General features: G+C 48.3%; 5 protein-coding genes across 5 annotated transcripts; 3 read left to right on the forward strand and 2 right to left on the reverse strand.

Annotated features, from left to right (window-relative positions):
- Nucleotides 1-541: 541 nt before the first annotated feature.
- CTR-C (copper transporter) lies at nucleotides 542-3585 on the forward strand (the record flags this gene model as incomplete). The annotated part of the gene is made up of 10 exons (XM_001877556.1): nucleotides 542-650; nucleotides 831-1176; nucleotides 1231-1330; nucleotides 1387-1499; nucleotides 1563-1818; nucleotides 1923-2071; nucleotides 2169-2335; nucleotides 2648-2835; nucleotides 2889-3032; nucleotides 3085-3585. 10 exons carry the CDS (start codon nucleotides 542-544, stop codon nucleotides 3583-3585), a joined length of 2073 nt encoding a protein of 690 aa, XP_001877591.1.
- An 89-nt stretch (nucleotides 3586-3674) lies between these two features.
- On the forward strand, nucleotides 3675-4384 carry LACBIDRAFT_314195 (uncharacterized protein; the record flags this gene model as incomplete). Its single annotated transcript, XM_001877557.1, has 3 exons — nucleotides 3675-4026; nucleotides 4068-4273; nucleotides 4357-4384. One exon carries the CDS (start codon nucleotides 3675-3677, stop codon nucleotides 4020-4022), a length of 348 nt encoding a protein of 115 aa, XP_001877592.1. The 3' UTR covers nucleotides 4023-4026; nucleotides 4068-4273; nucleotides 4357-4384.
- Nucleotides 4385-4859: 475 nt separating this feature from the next.
- LACBIDRAFT_189031 (glycosyltransferase family 2 protein) lies at nucleotides 4860-7150 on the reverse strand. Its single transcript, XM_001877907.1, has 6 exons — nucleotides 6945-7150; nucleotides 6864-6885; nucleotides 5935-6811; nucleotides 5769-5878; nucleotides 5549-5714; nucleotides 4860-5498 (listed from the first exon to the last, which is right to left on the reverse strand). Exons 1-6 carry the CDS (start codon nucleotides 6976-6978, stop codon nucleotides 5199-5201), a joined length of 1509 nt encoding a protein of 502 aa, XP_001877942.1. The 5' UTR covers nucleotides 6979-7150; the 3' UTR covers nucleotides 4860-5198.
- Nucleotides 7151-7484: 334 nt separating this feature from the next.
- Nucleotides 7485-8652, forward strand: LACBIDRAFT_324432 (uncharacterized protein; the record flags this gene model as incomplete). Its single annotated transcript, XM_001877558.1, has 5 exons — nucleotides 7485-7541; nucleotides 7983-8044; nucleotides 8079-8117; nucleotides 8152-8306; nucleotides 8414-8652. 5 exons carry the CDS (start codon nucleotides 7485-7487, stop codon nucleotides 8650-8652), a joined length of 552 nt encoding a protein of 183 aa, XP_001877593.1.
- Nucleotides 8653-12105: 3453 nt separating this feature from the next.
- Nucleotides 12106-14552, reverse strand: LACBIDRAFT_183424 (uncharacterized protein). Its single transcript, XM_001877908.1, has 12 exons — nucleotides 14457-14552; nucleotides 14354-14402; nucleotides 14129-14298; nucleotides 14020-14078; nucleotides 13761-13968; nucleotides 13594-13706; nucleotides 13281-13540; nucleotides 13137-13224; nucleotides 12758-13082; nucleotides 12598-12703; nucleotides 12438-12541; nucleotides 12106-12372 (listed from the first exon to the last, which is right to left on the reverse strand). Exons 1-12 carry the CDS (start codon nucleotides 14497-14499, stop codon nucleotides 12317-12319), a joined length of 1581 nt encoding a protein of 526 aa, XP_001877943.1. The 5' UTR covers nucleotides 14500-14552; the 3' UTR covers nucleotides 12106-12316.
- Nucleotides 14553-16105: the final 1553 nt, after the last annotated feature.

A 16105-nucleotide genomic window follows, 5' to 3' on the forward strand; every position in this document is an offset into this window, starting at 1 on the left:
TAAGTGCAGTTGGGGAATGTTCATGGGTTGTGGCGAATGTGGTGACATCATCGCTTGATCATTGGGCTCTGGCTTTTCGGAGTCCTTCGACACCTCATTGATTGTCAAAGCGGAAAGATTGACGCAGGATTGAAATATTGTGACAGGAATCACAAAATTGTAAATGGATAATGTTGTCAAGGAAGCAGAATAGATGCGATTCAGGATCGGCTGTTGAAGAGTGTGGTGGAGGGAGTTCCACAACATAGGTGAACTGTCACTCAGACATGTCCCTCCCCGGATGGACAACTTCTCTACGAATAGTGTTTGTGTAAGAGTTTGGATATTTTCAGCATCGGTGCTCTGTTTTCCAGGGACCCAGTTCGAAAGGGAGTTATCAACCTCTAGCGCCAACTCTCGGACATATTGTCCAATGCTTGGATTGTAGCGAAAGAGTCGTATAAATATATTTGAGGTTGGTGAAATACCGACTCGCGCGAATTTTACAGATCGGAAAAGACGTCGGTGGCATGAGTGACGAATTGCATGAGATGTTCCGGAAATGCACGTTAGTGCGACGATATCGTCCTGGAGATGGTCAATTATCAATTCAATAATCTCTGTTGGAAAGACTGGGGACTTGGAAAGGTGTTCCGAGTCCATTATGGTCAGTGAGTCTTTGGATTGCAAGATAATGTTGGGCGTCGATCAATCCTTGGACATCACCACCTCTTCACCACGACCACCACCGCCACCACTGTCCGCAATGAACCACGGCGCTGCACACGCAGGGCATAACATGCCCACAGGTGGCGGCGGCCCTCGCTGCTCAATGAACATGTTGTGGTCAGTTAGTCTCTCAGGCTGTATATTTCCCCTCCTTACTGACCCTCCCAACTACAGGAACACAGACATAATCAACACATGCATCGTCTTCCGCTCCTGGCACATCCACACGCACACTCAATTCGTTCTCTCCCTCCTCGCCATCACCTTGATAGGGCTGTTCTACGAGTACCTCCGTGTTGTCCAGCGGGGCTTGGATCGCCGTATCGCGCTGAGTCTCAGTGCGGCTAAGGCTGGGAAAATTAGGATCCCCAGTAGGGGGAGCAGCCCTGATGCGGAGGGCGCTGAGGGGTTGGAAGATTCGTTGCTTGGGGGACGGAATGGGCGGGCGGTTAGGTCGGCTTTGAATGGGTGAGTTGGGTTTGAGCAGACTCGGACGGACTGATAATACCTTTTTTTACACAGAACTTCGGTACCTCCTGCGTCGAGGGCCCTCCGTGCGGCGTTGTATGGCGCCACTGTTTTCCTATCCTTCTTCCTCATGTTGGTGTTCATGACGTACAATGTGGGTCGTTCTTCTTTCCTTCCCTCTGTCTCTTAGCTAATGATTGTGGGGTGTAGGCATATTTGATCACAGCCGTCGTCGTCGGCGCCGCCCTTGGTCATTATATTTTCGGCGCAACCATGAACGTTGATGCAATTCTTGTTGATACCCAGGGAGGCAAGGGCATGGCGTGCCATTAGCCCTCCTATGTCGGAGTTTTTCGCTGCTATCTTGTAAATGATATAAGTATCAGATTATTCCGCTTCACGGAATTTATGGAGGGCAAGAGTGTGGCGGAGATTTTGGATCAGTTGGGGGAGAGGGACGTCCTTGGGATTTTGAAGCAGGTTGTGGACCTGGAGAAGAGGACGATGGAGATTATCTTTCCGGCTGGGGGGAGTTTATACTTTGCTGAGGATCTGGAGAATGTACCAGGTGTCTCTGGGCCTATTAAAGGCATCCCGCCCGAAGACATGCAGTTTTGCGTCGGTCCGGAGACCAGCTGTCCGGTGTGGTTTGGACGGAGGTCGCAGCTCGACGTGGACAGAGGACCGTGTATGTCCTACCTTTTTTTCATAGTCGGTTACGACCGCGTACTTACGAGTAATTACAGACACAACTCATGAAGTATGGTGGGCTCTCACAGTGCAAGTTCAGCTATTGCATGAGGCCTGGCCCTTGGAACTTTTGGAGTGCGAAGATGGCAAACCCCTCGAGGATTCTCAAGGTCGGCTTGTTGCTCGTGGATTATCCGTTCGGATGGTATGCACTGCGGTTCGCCCGTGTGTGGGCCGGATCCCATCACCCATCGAATGGATTACTTCGGGCCCATGGTGAATCGTTCCGCTCGTATCAACAGCAGTGCCGGGGGTGGTCAGATCATGTGCATGAACGATCAGTCCTCTGACTTGGATCTTATGCTGGTTCTTGATTCACTGTCCGTTCGAATCGAGAATGCCCTCTCGACCTTGGCTGAAAAGTTCCCTGTTGACAAGAGCAAGTTCTTCTCTGCGTTATTTGAAGGTGGTGTGCTTGATGAAGGGACGTTACACCACATCGCCTCTGTCCTTCAAGGTCTTTAAGCAATTTTCTACTTCACCGTCGCTTATCGCTGTCACTAGTGCTTTGAACCTTGTACTTAGACTATTTATTTTTTCCCTCTACGGTCTTATAACTTGTACACCATTTATTGTAATATATCAAGGTCTTCTAGGATTATGAATTCAACTAATTGTCTGAAAGATGGCACAGCCACATGATAATTCCCGTTCTGTCGTCGTTTTCGTAAGGTTTTCACAATGCCACCTTTGCTCACATTCTGTCTTCCTCTCCTTTCAGGCGCACCACCCACCGGCTACGGTTGGTCAGAAAGTGAGGTGTCGGCTTTGTCGACGACCACCGCGTTCCGCACTGGAATAGATCGACGAGACCAGTTCCTCGGAATACGTCGCTGTGTCGTTTGTGGGGCTTCCAGTATTGAGGGTCTAGAGCATTGCCACATTATTATGGTGTCGGAGCCTCAGACCGTAAGTGAAAACGGCATTTGGGCCTTCTTGAGGCTAAGTAATGTGAGGCACAGTGGAAGGACCTCAAGGCTCGCAGTTGGATCCCTGATCAGGCCAAAGATGATCCTGGTCATGAACCACGCAATGGCATGACTATGTGTGCATGGCATCATCGCCTATTCGTTTCATATGTTTTCTTTATCCGTCTCCTTGCAGACGTGAGATCGCTTCGTCTTTAATTCGGGCCAAGTATTGACAGTACTTGAACAGATTCGCAAGTTCGTGTTTATCAACTACTCCGCCAGAGTGGACCTTCAGCAATTCCATGGTAAAGCCATCGCCCTTGATATCAACGACAGATATGCACCCTTCCCTTCCCTATTCATAATTCATGAGATGCGCGTTCGTGGATTCCACCCCTTTCAACCTGTTTCTCCACCCGTCCCCGCCCCCGATGATATACATTGGCAAGACTGGATTTCGTCAGAACAAGTGTTTAACAATGCCTCAGCTTCCTTCAAACGTAATATGCCACCACACAACGAGAGATCTGCGGAAACACAGCTGCCGTCTCACCCTACGACTACGACGACGGCACCATCAGGTCAACGTACATTAGCGCTGAACGCAGACGTCATCAATGACATCCTTGCGGCGACGCGTGCCATGCCGTCGTGGAAGGCCTGCGTGGTTGAGGGCACGAGCTGGACTGGCACGGCGGAAGAAAACATCCAAAAATATGTCTCTTCTATTGGTACACAAGATGATTGACGTTATCCCTGTAGACCTGGCAAGAGGCCGCCGAAAGTTTAATTCTCGACACGAGTATTTAGGGAGATTCAAGTTTATGCCGTTTCAACATGGACGGTGAGCACGCTTTTCAAAAACTATTCATTCTTCCAACGGACATACAGTGTATTTTATGTACAAGGTCCTACATCAATCGATCGACCTGCAAAAGTACCGCATGCGTGATTCATCATGGACATTGGACACGATCTATTCGCGTCTGCTCGTTCGTTATCAACACTCCACACATGATATTCGATGGTCGGTCTACCCAGGATCGTCTGAGACACCCAAAAGTTCTTGATGTCGCATTTGCGGAAGCCAAAATACTCTCCTTGGAGCTGGATCCAAGTACTGCGACGCATATCATCAAAGCTGACAACGCTGAGGACACTCAACAAAAACAAGGGTTTTTTTAGATTGGTACGTCCCTCACTTGGCTTTTTATGACGCCCTTGGTGTAGCCTTTCGCTCACGGGACCGCAGATACCCTTCTAGAGCAGGAATATCGAACCGTTTCGGAGACATCTTTCGGTCGTACCAGGATATCGATATATAGTCTTCTTGGTCTACGAGGAGGGACTGACGAAGAATATACTGAAGAATCTGGGACTGCCAACTGTGTTTTAGAACTGACCTCAAGCAACTGTTAGGGTTCGGAACGGTCAAGGACCAAGGTATTCCCTCTGAAATTTCCTATGTAACAGTTGTTATCAGAAAATCGAGGACGATCGGAACTCTCAGGCTCCCATTTCGTCTTCAAGCAACCCTCGAAACTACACGTTCCATGATTCAAGACTGATTTTTCTTGGGCTGCGAGAGTTGTGTGGAGCAACCGTCGATGTTATAGTACTGTACCTTTCGTACTTTGTTGATTAGCTAGTCCGTCTTTATTTCCCTCCCAGGGATTTTACTGCTGAGCAAATTCAAGTTGAATTTGATTATCACCGCCAAGCAGCCAAGGAATGTCAGAACGACTGTCAGTCTCTGTCAAGTTTCAACCAGTGTTGCCGCTGTCAAAAAACTTCTATATCTTATCTCCGTGTTATCGGGTCGTACGACCTGTAAGTGTGACGTCATGGAAGCTGGGAAAAAGACTCACAATCCACATTGCACATCAATTGCACATGCTAAAACCGAGCCATGTTGAACGTAACGCGTTTACATGAAAAGGTAACTCAAGCATCAATGTGCCAAAAGAAAATGGTGCTTGATGTAGGACAAAATACATATTACGAGCGAGCGGGAGCTTTTTTCGTTCTGCTGATATTACCAGGTTCGATAGAGTAAATGAGGAATAAGGTACGAGATATCGCAGAACGGTATGCTGCTTGAAAATTGGATGATGCTACACAATGTGATTTGTATGAGGGTGGGATCCACGAGGTAACAAGGGGTATGTAAAAAGTTCAGATGTATGTGTAGGATGGAGGGAGTGAGGGTGGGACGTAGGAAACGAGGGTGGTGTCGAAAAAAAGTGTCATCATCATAAGCTCTTCTATACCTTGTGCCAACCGTACCATGCCAGCACCAGCCCGATCAAAGTTTCGCGAGTTCCAGCTCCCATCACCTCGCTGTCCATGGTGTCAACGTCGTCACCGCGCAAACCCAACCTGAAGCTCAAGATTACTTCCCTGTTCTTCCGTAGGTCTTCGTCGGCTAATACTACCACTTCGGCCGGTGGTCGCTCTTGAGGAATACACGGGAGTAGCCGAGGTGGATGTGGGGTTGTCATGGTACGGTGATGGCAGAGGTTGATCCCGAAATGGTGATTGGTCGCTGTTATATGGATTGTTTTGTTGATAGGGGTTGTTGTTGGTTTTCTCGTTCATCCGATCCGCGGCAGCTGTGGCGGCAGAGGCATCACCAATACCTGCACGCGTGCCCCATCCGGTCTGAAAGATCATTTAATCAAGTATATTGAGGGGCATGGATGACGGCGTACCTCGTGCAGCGTGCAAAGAGCATAAAGTTTCATGATGGCGAAGTAGTACCCGAAGAGGATGAATGCTGGTACATAGATGACGTCCTGTGGACGCGTCCAGAGGTGAGGTAGGAGTTTAAATGTCCGTGTCGCGACTAGCCACACAAAATATGAGCAAAGGATATTCCTATGCGACGATAAGCTACCCCTCGAGTCGGAAGGCAAGTTGAAACCTTACCACCACGGCAAGTGATATCCGCCTTGTGCGACTGGTATGGTGCTCTTGTACATGAGGTACGACACCAAGCAGGGACCGACGAGCAGGGTAAATGGGTTAAATAATTTATCAACCTTAACGACGACAGCAATCAGCTACAAGACAGTTCGGAGAAAAAAGAGCTGCTGACCATTGTAAAGGCGACGTAAGGATGAGAAGTCCAAACATGGCGTTCCATGAAAAGACTCCTCAAATCCGAACGCCAAGTATTTCTAGTCCACCGCAAAACTTGCTTCAAGAAGCGCCAATTGGGTTTCATAGTACTAAGAAGCTCGGCCTCCTTACAGCATTGCACGTAAGTGCTCCAGCCGTGGCTCACCATCCAGCGTGTGAGGAACTTGTCGTCTCCCGAGTTCAGCTGGTACTTGCCAAGCCAATAGTCGTGCGTAAAGCCATGAAGAAATTCAGGGTCCTTCAGGATGACGGTACGGTAGGCAGCTGTACGTCCTGAAAGACAAGGGATGCCGCCGTCTATGTGTGTGGAAGAGGAAATTTCGATATTTCGGATTGTGAGGCGGAAGGCGGCCAGGACTTCCCAAACAGTCATCCTGTTTCCAACCGGCTGAACACGCTGGCTGGTGCCTACGCCTCCGACCTTCTGGTCCTCAAAGCATGCGAGAACGTATGGCAAGAGTGTGGGCGGCCAAATAGCGTCGTCGTCGGCAAAGACAATAATATCGGTAGTGGTGTTCTTGATTCCATGGCTCATCTGGAGTCGCTTGTTCGCGAAGGGGACGGTAAGAACACGTATACGCTCCGGGTCGACCTGGTTTGCGAGGTCTTGCAGGGGACCAAGCATTTTTTCTTCGGTGATGATAAGAATTTCTTTCGGCTTGCCAGCAAGCCAACTATTGGCCGCTTCCTTGAACTCCTCTCCGGCGTCGATGGTGGGTACAATAATAGTAACATCCTCAGATGCGATGTAGGTGGGGTTCTCGGGTAGAGGTACTGGGCGATATGTGAGAGAGGCGGTTACGCGAATTATATACCATAGGTAGCGGTAAAAGCTGGTACGCTGATAGTCAGGAGACCGCAGGTTGGTGAGACATGTCAGCTCACCCAATGACACCAAACGGAACGACTGGAAGGCGGGAAAAACGTTCAGAAAAAGAAGCCTCCCCGACGATGGGAATGACTTACAGATTGGAAATTCATCGGACGTCAGGTAGAGCATCTGGGCAACGTTTGGGTGATAAAAAGGAGCGAATTACGACGCCAAAGACGAAGAAATATGTGAGAGAGCCGTCGTGGCCAGTCGAACAGCCCAGAAAGACTGGGGGGAGCGGCGAGGACGATGGAGACGACGTTGCTGTCGTCGTGGGGATATTGCAGGGATAGTGTCGCGGTCGATCTGAACAGGGTCAGCTCCATGCATCTCATGCCGAGTAGCGGACTTTCAATTCACTTTCCGGCCGCATCCTGACGAAAATACAATTATCCGCCCTATTCTTAAAATAACTACTCGTCGGATCCGAATCCAGTGCGCATTTTCATTGCGCTTGCAGAGTCCAGACGCTTGTGCAAGTTGTAAGTACTCGCTCGGGTCATAAATTTTTGGCCAACAAAGCCTTCGCGACGAAATTGCTTAGTAATAGCAATCCTCTTGGCGATCGGGTGAAATTCGGAAGACGTAGATTCCGAAAACCTTCCTGCAAAGGATTTCTTTCTTTCACTGGCAAGATGTCCTTATCAAGTTTCCAAGTCTTGCTTGAGAGCATGCTGAAATTTTATCTGCAGGTGTGTCCACCCAAAGCCCAGCTGTTTTTGTGAACACCCTGATGACGATCCTCAAACCAAAATGCAGGGTTGGATCGCCATTCCTCGGAACAGCGGTAGCCTTCCAGGTTCATTGTTCAGGGGTACCTTTCTTTGACCCGCAGCGTCTTTAACCAATCTTCAACATCGAACGTTGCAAGACAGTGCAAGACGTTGCAACCTGCACCGGCGGTGCTTTTGATCAGTTGAAGAATTATCATTACCAGAGGTCAACTGGCGGCCGGCTTCTTATTATTGATACATAAGTACTCCAGCCAAGGAAAGGTACGTCATTTTGCAAGCCACCTGATAACTGAATCCTGCAAGCAATCCAGGGAGTCCCTCGATGTTTTTGTCGACTTCTTTCAACTCTCAAAGCCAAGGGCTTGAACACTACAAATGTAGAAGTTTAGGGACTTGTAGCCTTATGACGCATCTGAGGACAAATTGTCGCGCTCCCACCTGTTTTTGCTCAACGTTGCTATGTAAGTACCAGTGGACGGCTTCACCTTGTTATAGGTTTGTCGGTGAGCCCGCCGGTGCACCGGGTTACCTTGGGTACGTGGGATTACACACACCAACAAGGATGCAGCCCATTTCCGGATCAAGTTCAACCTGCGGTGGAAATAATTGTAGAAGGTTACCTTCCACACAATCAGTTTATAGCCATGAACGCACTAAAGGAAGCAATTTTCATCAAGGGGCATACCAAGGATGATGAAGGCGGTAGCTCGTCTTTGCAAACGTGTGAGCATCGTTTATTTTTATACAAGGAACTTACTGCGCATTCTATACTTATCTTCAGACCAATCTCTACCAATGCCTGATGCCAACAATACTTTTTTCGTACATAGCCCAACTCCGAACAAACGAGTTCACTCTGCCGACCTTCCGGCCGTCCACAGATAAGAATGCCTCAAGTCAATCAATTGTCTATCAGATTCAATTGCCTGCGACCGTGATAGATCATCATCAAGGAATTAGGCGCGTGTCGTGCCGTATTTTTTTGGCTATTCCACGTCGGCCAAAGATATCCATTTCTACTCAAGCACCTACAGAGTCCTACAGAGTCCTCGTGCCTATCGGCTTATAACCGACATCCAAATATCGGTCGACGGCCGCTTTATTGTTGAAACGAACTGCACTGCCTGCCGGGACTTATCCCAATTCGCAATTTTCTGGTGAGTCTGATACATTCATGCCATTGGCGATTCTTGGAATGCGCAAGGTACTACGTCTGGGCGACACTCCTCAGCGCGACACGTACTGAAAATCGATGAAAATTTCATTCCCCTTCATCCGTAAGTGCATATAACGTTTCCGCAGCCCTCCCTGGCCCAGCGTCCGCAGTCCAAGTGATGACGGTCGTGAGAGCTGCGCAAGAAATCTCCGGCGTCCTTCGGAAATAACAAGCACTAAGAAGTGTCGTACCCATCTGTTGCGGTGAGCGAGAGCGGGGTTCGGCGGTCACTCATGGGAACGAGATTAACAGACACCATTACTGACGTCACCTGCCTTCAACTTGCCTTCCACACCTTCAACTTCGTCGTTCCACGGCGTACCCGGCCTGATCACTCGCAGCGTTTTATGTAATTTAACTTCGAGGTGGCCATATTGGCGGATGAATGGTCGTTGTTTTTTATTTTCAAACTGCGAGGCGTCTCAAGTTTCTGTTTGAACCTCTAACGCCATTTCGCTTCCTGTTCAAACAGTAATATCAACCACAAAGTCGACATTCTACGGATGGGATGAAAAATGTGTCAGGAAATGGGGGCTGAGATTAGAGAAACGCCTTTGATAGCACTTTATATTGCTACAATCTCCAAATTTTCGTGTGCTGGCGAGATATACATCTCACGTTTCGAAATAATCCACTGATGCAATTGTCAATACAAGGGAGTAAGAATTTGATAAAGACGTAAACGTTACAAGCATACCGCACTCCATATCACGATAAGGGTAGACATACGTTCAGAATTCAAAGATAGTGAAGGAAAAATAAAGAAGGTTAGTGAGGCGAGAGGAAACACCAGGAAAGCATATAGCCACAAGAAAATTATACAGAGCTCCAAGCCAACTTCAAGCATAGATATCATCTAAGTCGCCCGATCCTTCGCCGGTATGGCTTCTACTGGTAAATGGCCCTTGGTCGATGGTGAACGTGTAGGTATTGCTTCCAGCAGATGTGTAGCCCCCAGTTGATGACCCGGACCTGACATACCTAAACTTACAGAAATGCATGAAATTCTTTGATTTCTTACCGACCAAAGGCCTCGGTGTCAAAGGAATATCGATCACCTAATTGAGGACGGGACAATGTGGATCCTCCGGCCCTGCAAGATAGCGCATCGAATTTTGCGTGTGGACTTACGCGCTGGGGCGCACGGGGTAATGTGTCCACGGTCTAGCTGGTGGAGGTCTTAGAAGTGGAGGGGTTCCCGTACAACGCTCTAGGTACTAGACGTATCCTGTGACTGCAATCATTCGAGACCTTGATTGGAGGGCAGCGAGTCGTCCTGATGCCGCCTAAGCTTTTGTTCGGGTCACATCCTGCTCGACTGACCCGATGAGTCCCTTGAAGGCAAAAAAACATCCCTCTGCCGCTGAAGCGTGGGGACATCCGTGTCGGGGTCAAGTGGTGATCCTTTTTGGAGTTTTGGTGAATGAAAGTCTCGATACGGTTTAACAGTCTAATCAAACGGAATTATGATAGTCGGCGACCTAGAATTTCGCTGCCAGAGTTACACCTGATGATCATAAGCCCGGCGAGATTTCTTGTTTCCGAGAAGGCTGACTCAAATACGAGTTTCTTGTTCCGGAGCGAAAAAAAATCACAAAACGTGCGCCACAGAGAAGTCGAGCAAGTACAGCTACTCATTGGTGTAGATATGCCAGGGTGAGTCAAAAATAAGATGGATCAACACACGCTGAGCCCAAGACAAGGAAGAGTAGACTGTCATTGCCTTCGCAGAAAACTCAGGGTTTCTATCCATCGAACTGCCCCGAAATATTTGACCAGAAACCGATCTAAAACCCCGAGACTGGAACAACCGGTCCGCCAGATCCTACGCCTCAAACAGGACGCAGGCAATCCAAGAATGAGAGCTTCTAGTTGCTGAGCAGCCCCAGATGCTAGGGGCCTCTCCTCTGGATCAGCCTTGGTCATATTCTCGCCAATGCCCTTGAACAGCTCAAGGCCCTCATGCTCCTGTGTGATTATTTTAAATTCAGAATACAAAGTGGATACAGCGGAAATCGTACCGCAATCGTACTAAGAATAGCATTTCCTAAGCTGGTAGACATCGACTTTGAAAGGATCATACGGAATGTTCGGAGTCGACATTTCAGGCACTGAACGATCCTGCCCAATTTGCCCGTTCTCGCGACATTTTCTTTTTGAGGAATATCGAAGGGATAAATCAAAGTCATTGAAAAAATATTTCACCGGTTTGACCAACGAGCGATCGTGCCAAGAAATCGGATGAAAACCGTCAACAGTTCGCCATCTTCCAAAATGAAAACTCGACGGTACCACTCGTGAGAAATCCATCATGAGGCTATATGTGCATGCGTCACTGGGTTATAAGTTAGCGAAGAAAATGTGTTCGAGGGATGAGAATTCCCACCGGTATGCAATATTATGTTCATGCATAATCTCAAGGCCCTAGTGAGAAAAAGATCGACAAAGTGCCTATCAAATAGAAATTTTGAGCTTGCCTCCAACCATTGCTGAAACATTTCAGCAACCTCTCCTACACGCCGAAACGGAAGGTCGTCAAAGGGAAGAAGCATGCGGTTCATCGGTGTCTGGGAGCAGCAAAACGTCGAGTATTGGCACAGCGCAGTTCCTAGGATCCGCTCGCACTGCGTCAGACCAGCTAGGGCTCAGACGAGCCCGGTCCTACGTCATCGCTTATGTCATCGCTGCACGACATGGATCTCCTCTTTCCAGGTATCAACTTCCTTGATGACAACTCTGGCGCCGTCTTGGTTTCTGACTGCATCTATGATTCTACCGGTCTGAAGATGAAAATACAGTGCGGCTAAAAAGAGAATGGGCGTACAAGTTTACCAGTTCGTAACGCATCCTCGCATTCAAGTATACTGTTGAATGGCTTTTCCCTTGGGAACTTCCAAGACGCCACCCAGTCTGGATCATATCGAGGCCGTAAACGATATATACGAGAGAGGAGGAATGGCTGTCTTTTCACCCACACTTCTTCTATCGTACTTCTTAGGTATTTGTCAAATTCCTTTGGGTCCATTCGGTAAGGCATGATGTGAGGCGAGGTTACAAGTCGCAACTGTTGTTGGTCTCCAGATGTAAACACTGACAAATACAAGTACTCGGCGCTCTTTCACCAATCATTAATCATTCCCAGTGAAAACGCCGATGAAGGTCTGAAGAGGATTGAGGCCTGAGAAAAGATATTTTAGTCTTAGAGTCATCTGAGAACTGTTCTTGTTTTCAGTAAAGCCAAGTCCGGCAAAAATGCTATCCGCGAACCTTCAAGCTGGGTAAAATTGTACTGTCGACTTCATTTGTGAATTAGAACGTTAAATTCATGCAGGGGTGACTAACATGCGATAAAAGTACATAAGAATGAATATCGAATGCCGTAGGAGACTTCACGATGTGGAGGTTCTAGGAAAAGCCCAAAGAGAAATATCCAAGTACATATTGGACGACAACGAATAATTTTTACTATGTGTTGTTGACAGGTCCAATTGCCGCAGAATCCCATTACATAAAATCATTAAGCCTTCTCAGCGTTATCAGAGCGACTAGACGTGGTCTCATGCTTCTCGTGGTCTGAAGTGCGACACAAAGCAAATTAGAGAGTGTAATGTGGCGAATAACGCGAAGAGCAGACTAACCATGTTCTTGTTTAACAATGTGAGCTTGACGTTCCTCTGCGGAGATGGACCCGAAGATGATGTCCATGTCTTCCAGACTGCGGCCCTTGGTTTCGGGAATAGCGCTGAGGGATTGCGAAGATCAGATGGTTAAAATCACCGTAGCCAACATATCACGTACAGAGAGAAGGCACCCATTGCCACGATGTTAATAGTACCAAACATGAAGAAGATCTTGAAACCGAGGTTGGTGATCATAGTGGGGGTAACTTTAGAAACAACGAAGTCTGTAGGAGCGTTTATTAGCATACTGGAAGAAACAAACAAAATTTGAGACTTACTGAATAACCACTGGGACGCGCTGGCGAGAGCGAGACCGTAATGCCTGGTGCGGGTGGGGAAGATATCGGAGACATAGACCCAAGGAAGTGGTCCCCATCCCATGGAGTAGAAGCACACGTAGATGTACAACATGGCGGCCATGCCCTTCGATGCGGGAGGAGGGTTGATGGTTGTGCCAGGGATGAGCTTAGGGGGAGGGTGGGTCTTGAGGATAGCACCAATGATGAAGAACAAGGTGCCCATGCCAATAGCAGAGATGAAGAGAGACAGCTTACGACCGAGACTGTCTGCCGCGAAGAAGATGAAGAAAGCAGTGGCAATAACCTGAGATATAAAGAATGAGGACATTTGGTATCTGAGCAGAGCTTAAAAGCACACCTTGACAACGCCGTAAATTCCAGATGCGAGCAGAGAGTTCTTGGCGCCGGTATATCCAATGGATGAGAAGATCTGAGGGGCGTAGTAACTAGAGACGATCAGGTTAAAGGGGGAAAAACAGAGACAAGGAGAAATACAACGTACCCTACAGAGTTTTGTCCGCCCCATTGTTGTAGCAAGAAGATGACGAAGGCGATGACGAAACGGATGAAGTTCCCCTTGCCCAAAAGTGCTTCTCTCAAACCAAGACCTGCACGGGCAATCCGTTCTTCCTCGATGGCTGCGTCAATTTCGGCCATCTCGTGGAGGACAACTTCGGAGTCTTCACGCTCCTTGCGAAGATAAGCAAGGTTACGAATAGCTTCGTCGTTACGGCCAACAGATGCGAGCCAGCGAGGAGATTCCTAGAATGGAAAAATGAGCACGAATTACATACAGAATATTAAAAGAAATCGACCTTGACGGTGAAAAGACCGAGCAACATGATACCGCAAGGAACCAACTGGAAACCGAAGGGAACACGCCACACGTCGGTACTATTCTTCATCTTGATGTTTTGACTGACACCGTCTGGGAGTGCGAGTCAGTCGCGTGTTGCGTCATGATAAAAATGGGGAGGCTCACAATTAATGAAGTAAGAGATCATAACACCAATAGCAACCATGATCTGGAACATGCCGGTGATACGTCCACGAACGTCCTTGGGCGAGCACTCGGACACATATGCGGGAGCCACAGCGGAAATGCCACCAATACCGAAACCAGAAATAACACGACCAGCATAGATGAGAGCAAGACCATGTTTAGCACCGCCAGCCACAGTTGTGAGGATCTAGCGGAATAATTCAGTTGAAATGGCGAAAAGAAAGGTTCTCGGACATACAGCGCCGACAGCGAAAATGGCAGAGAAACCGACGAGTGTCCATTTTCGGCCATATTTGGCTGTGCGGGAGTTAATATGGGGCGAGCTTCGGAGGCGAAGAAGCGCGAACCTGACATGGGGGCACTTCCAAGGGCGCCGAAGAACGCGCCTGCTTGTAAAACGGAAACGACGTTGGAGGAGACTTCATTTGAACGCTTCGTATCGATGGTTCCATCTGCCTTCACGAGACCGAAATGCTTCTGGAAGAAGGGCTGCGATACGACACCACCAGCGATACCACTGGAGAATAGCAATGAACAAATGCCCGGTCAATGTAGGAAATATGAATACATACGTGTCATAACCGAAGAGAACAATTCCCCAATACGCGATGAATGCGAGCCCTGCAATGTAGCATTAAACTGTCGAGGCTGGACCTCTGCTGAGTTAAAACGTACAGTAAACCCGGATGTTCTGAAATATGTGCTGCGTGACAGCCATCGTTGAGGAAGTCGGGTGAGGGCAGACGGGGTTGGAAGAGACGACGAGAGCCTGAAAATCCAGCAAACTCGGACGCAGGTTTTAAAGGAAGGGAACCCGCCACAGTAGGTTCCCATCTCGATTCGATCAGAGAAGTTGGGGGCGGGGAAATGGTAAAAGTCGGACCGACGGCCCGTTATGAATTATGGTTGGTTAGGAGTTCAAAATTCAAATTTCGTAGATCTGTGGGGTGAACCCAACAAAGGCTGGAAGCTCGAATTGGTCATTGCCAGACTGATATTATACGTCCCACCTACGTACTCATGTGTTGAGGCCTTGTATTTTTCTGTTAGCTTGGTTCAAAAGCATGTGGTGCTTGAAGCGGTCACGTTGTCCGCGCAAGAGAAAGAACATACCCTTGAGTGGCCGAGTTCCAATGAGGAGCAGCAGAAGATGTGCAAAGTTGTGTCTTCGGGTTGCTACGGGCCGGGGAATAAGAATAACCAGTACCTGAGCGCGTGGTTAGAAAAGTCTTGGGCAACAAACATCCTTGAGCTTGATAAATGCCGAGAGGCATTTCGAGCATTCGAAAGAGTGGCGATTCACTGGATAGTATTTTCTCATTTTCTTCTTGCGGCTAACGCAAATTGAAACAACAAAATGTTGGCAGCAGGCCTGTGCGAAAAAATGCCCTCCGTGAAACGTATTGCAAGAGTCAAGACCGATCATTGATTTCACCGCGAGCTCAGTAACCTTACCTCCTATCCTCCTTGTTCTTGGCCGGAATAAGGATGTCCCCCCGGTTATCAAATACGTTGTGGGGTATATGGTGGAGAGATTTCATCTAAGCATGACTGGCAGTCTGTGGCGATCTGTAGATTAGAAGGTCAGGAGGAAGCATAATTCGAGAGAAATCTAGATCGAAGTCTGTGCGTACCCGACCAAGTACCAAGCGTTCCTTCGTCCGGGAGTATCGGTCCGAATTCTTGAAGAGTGCCTTGGCCCTTATAGTCGGGAGAACTCAAATTGTAAAATTATACCCTATGGCCTCCTGTGGTGTGGCGCTTGGTCTATGCATCCTCGACGGTGAGATTTTGGTGAGGTTCAAATTTATCTTTTGCATTTGTCACAAGGGTCACGGCGGACGTCATCGCGTCTCGTGCATTGCTCTTTTGCTTCGTACTATGCATTTTCATTACCTTCAATGCACCCTCCTACTCCGTGGTTTTTGAGAGTAGGTTTGAGTCAGGGAGTAATGCTAACTATTACCTCTGTACAGCGTAGGCGAGCTCGAAGAACGCATGCAGACGAATTTGTGACGGCAAATGGTACTGCAAGCGGAAGGTGGCTTGTAACAGCCGTGAACGGGTTGAGCGCGGAGTACCCAGGCAGACCCAGGCGAGTGTCGAGTAAAGCGCTGTCCATTCTATTCGTACTTGTATTGCGGTCCACTAATGATCCTGATGTCCTTGTGCAAAGGGCGACCCGCCCGAACAACTCCAAATGAATGTGGGGTCATTGAAGCTGAGAGAGGGTGACGAAATGATCCAGAGGCATTCAAAGGTTAAGATAATCGCTAGGCGAACTACCAAAAGTGGGGTTGGCAGAGCAGAGCGGAGACGGCAGT

The sequence above is a fragment of the Laccaria bicolor genome, genomic scaffold, assembly GCF_000143565.1.
Source record: "Laccaria bicolor S238N-H82 LACBIscaffold_5 genomic scaffold, whole genome shotgun sequence".
Classification (NCBI taxonomy): domain Eukaryota; kingdom Fungi; phylum Basidiomycota; class Agaricomycetes; order Agaricales; family Hydnangiaceae; genus Laccaria; species Laccaria bicolor.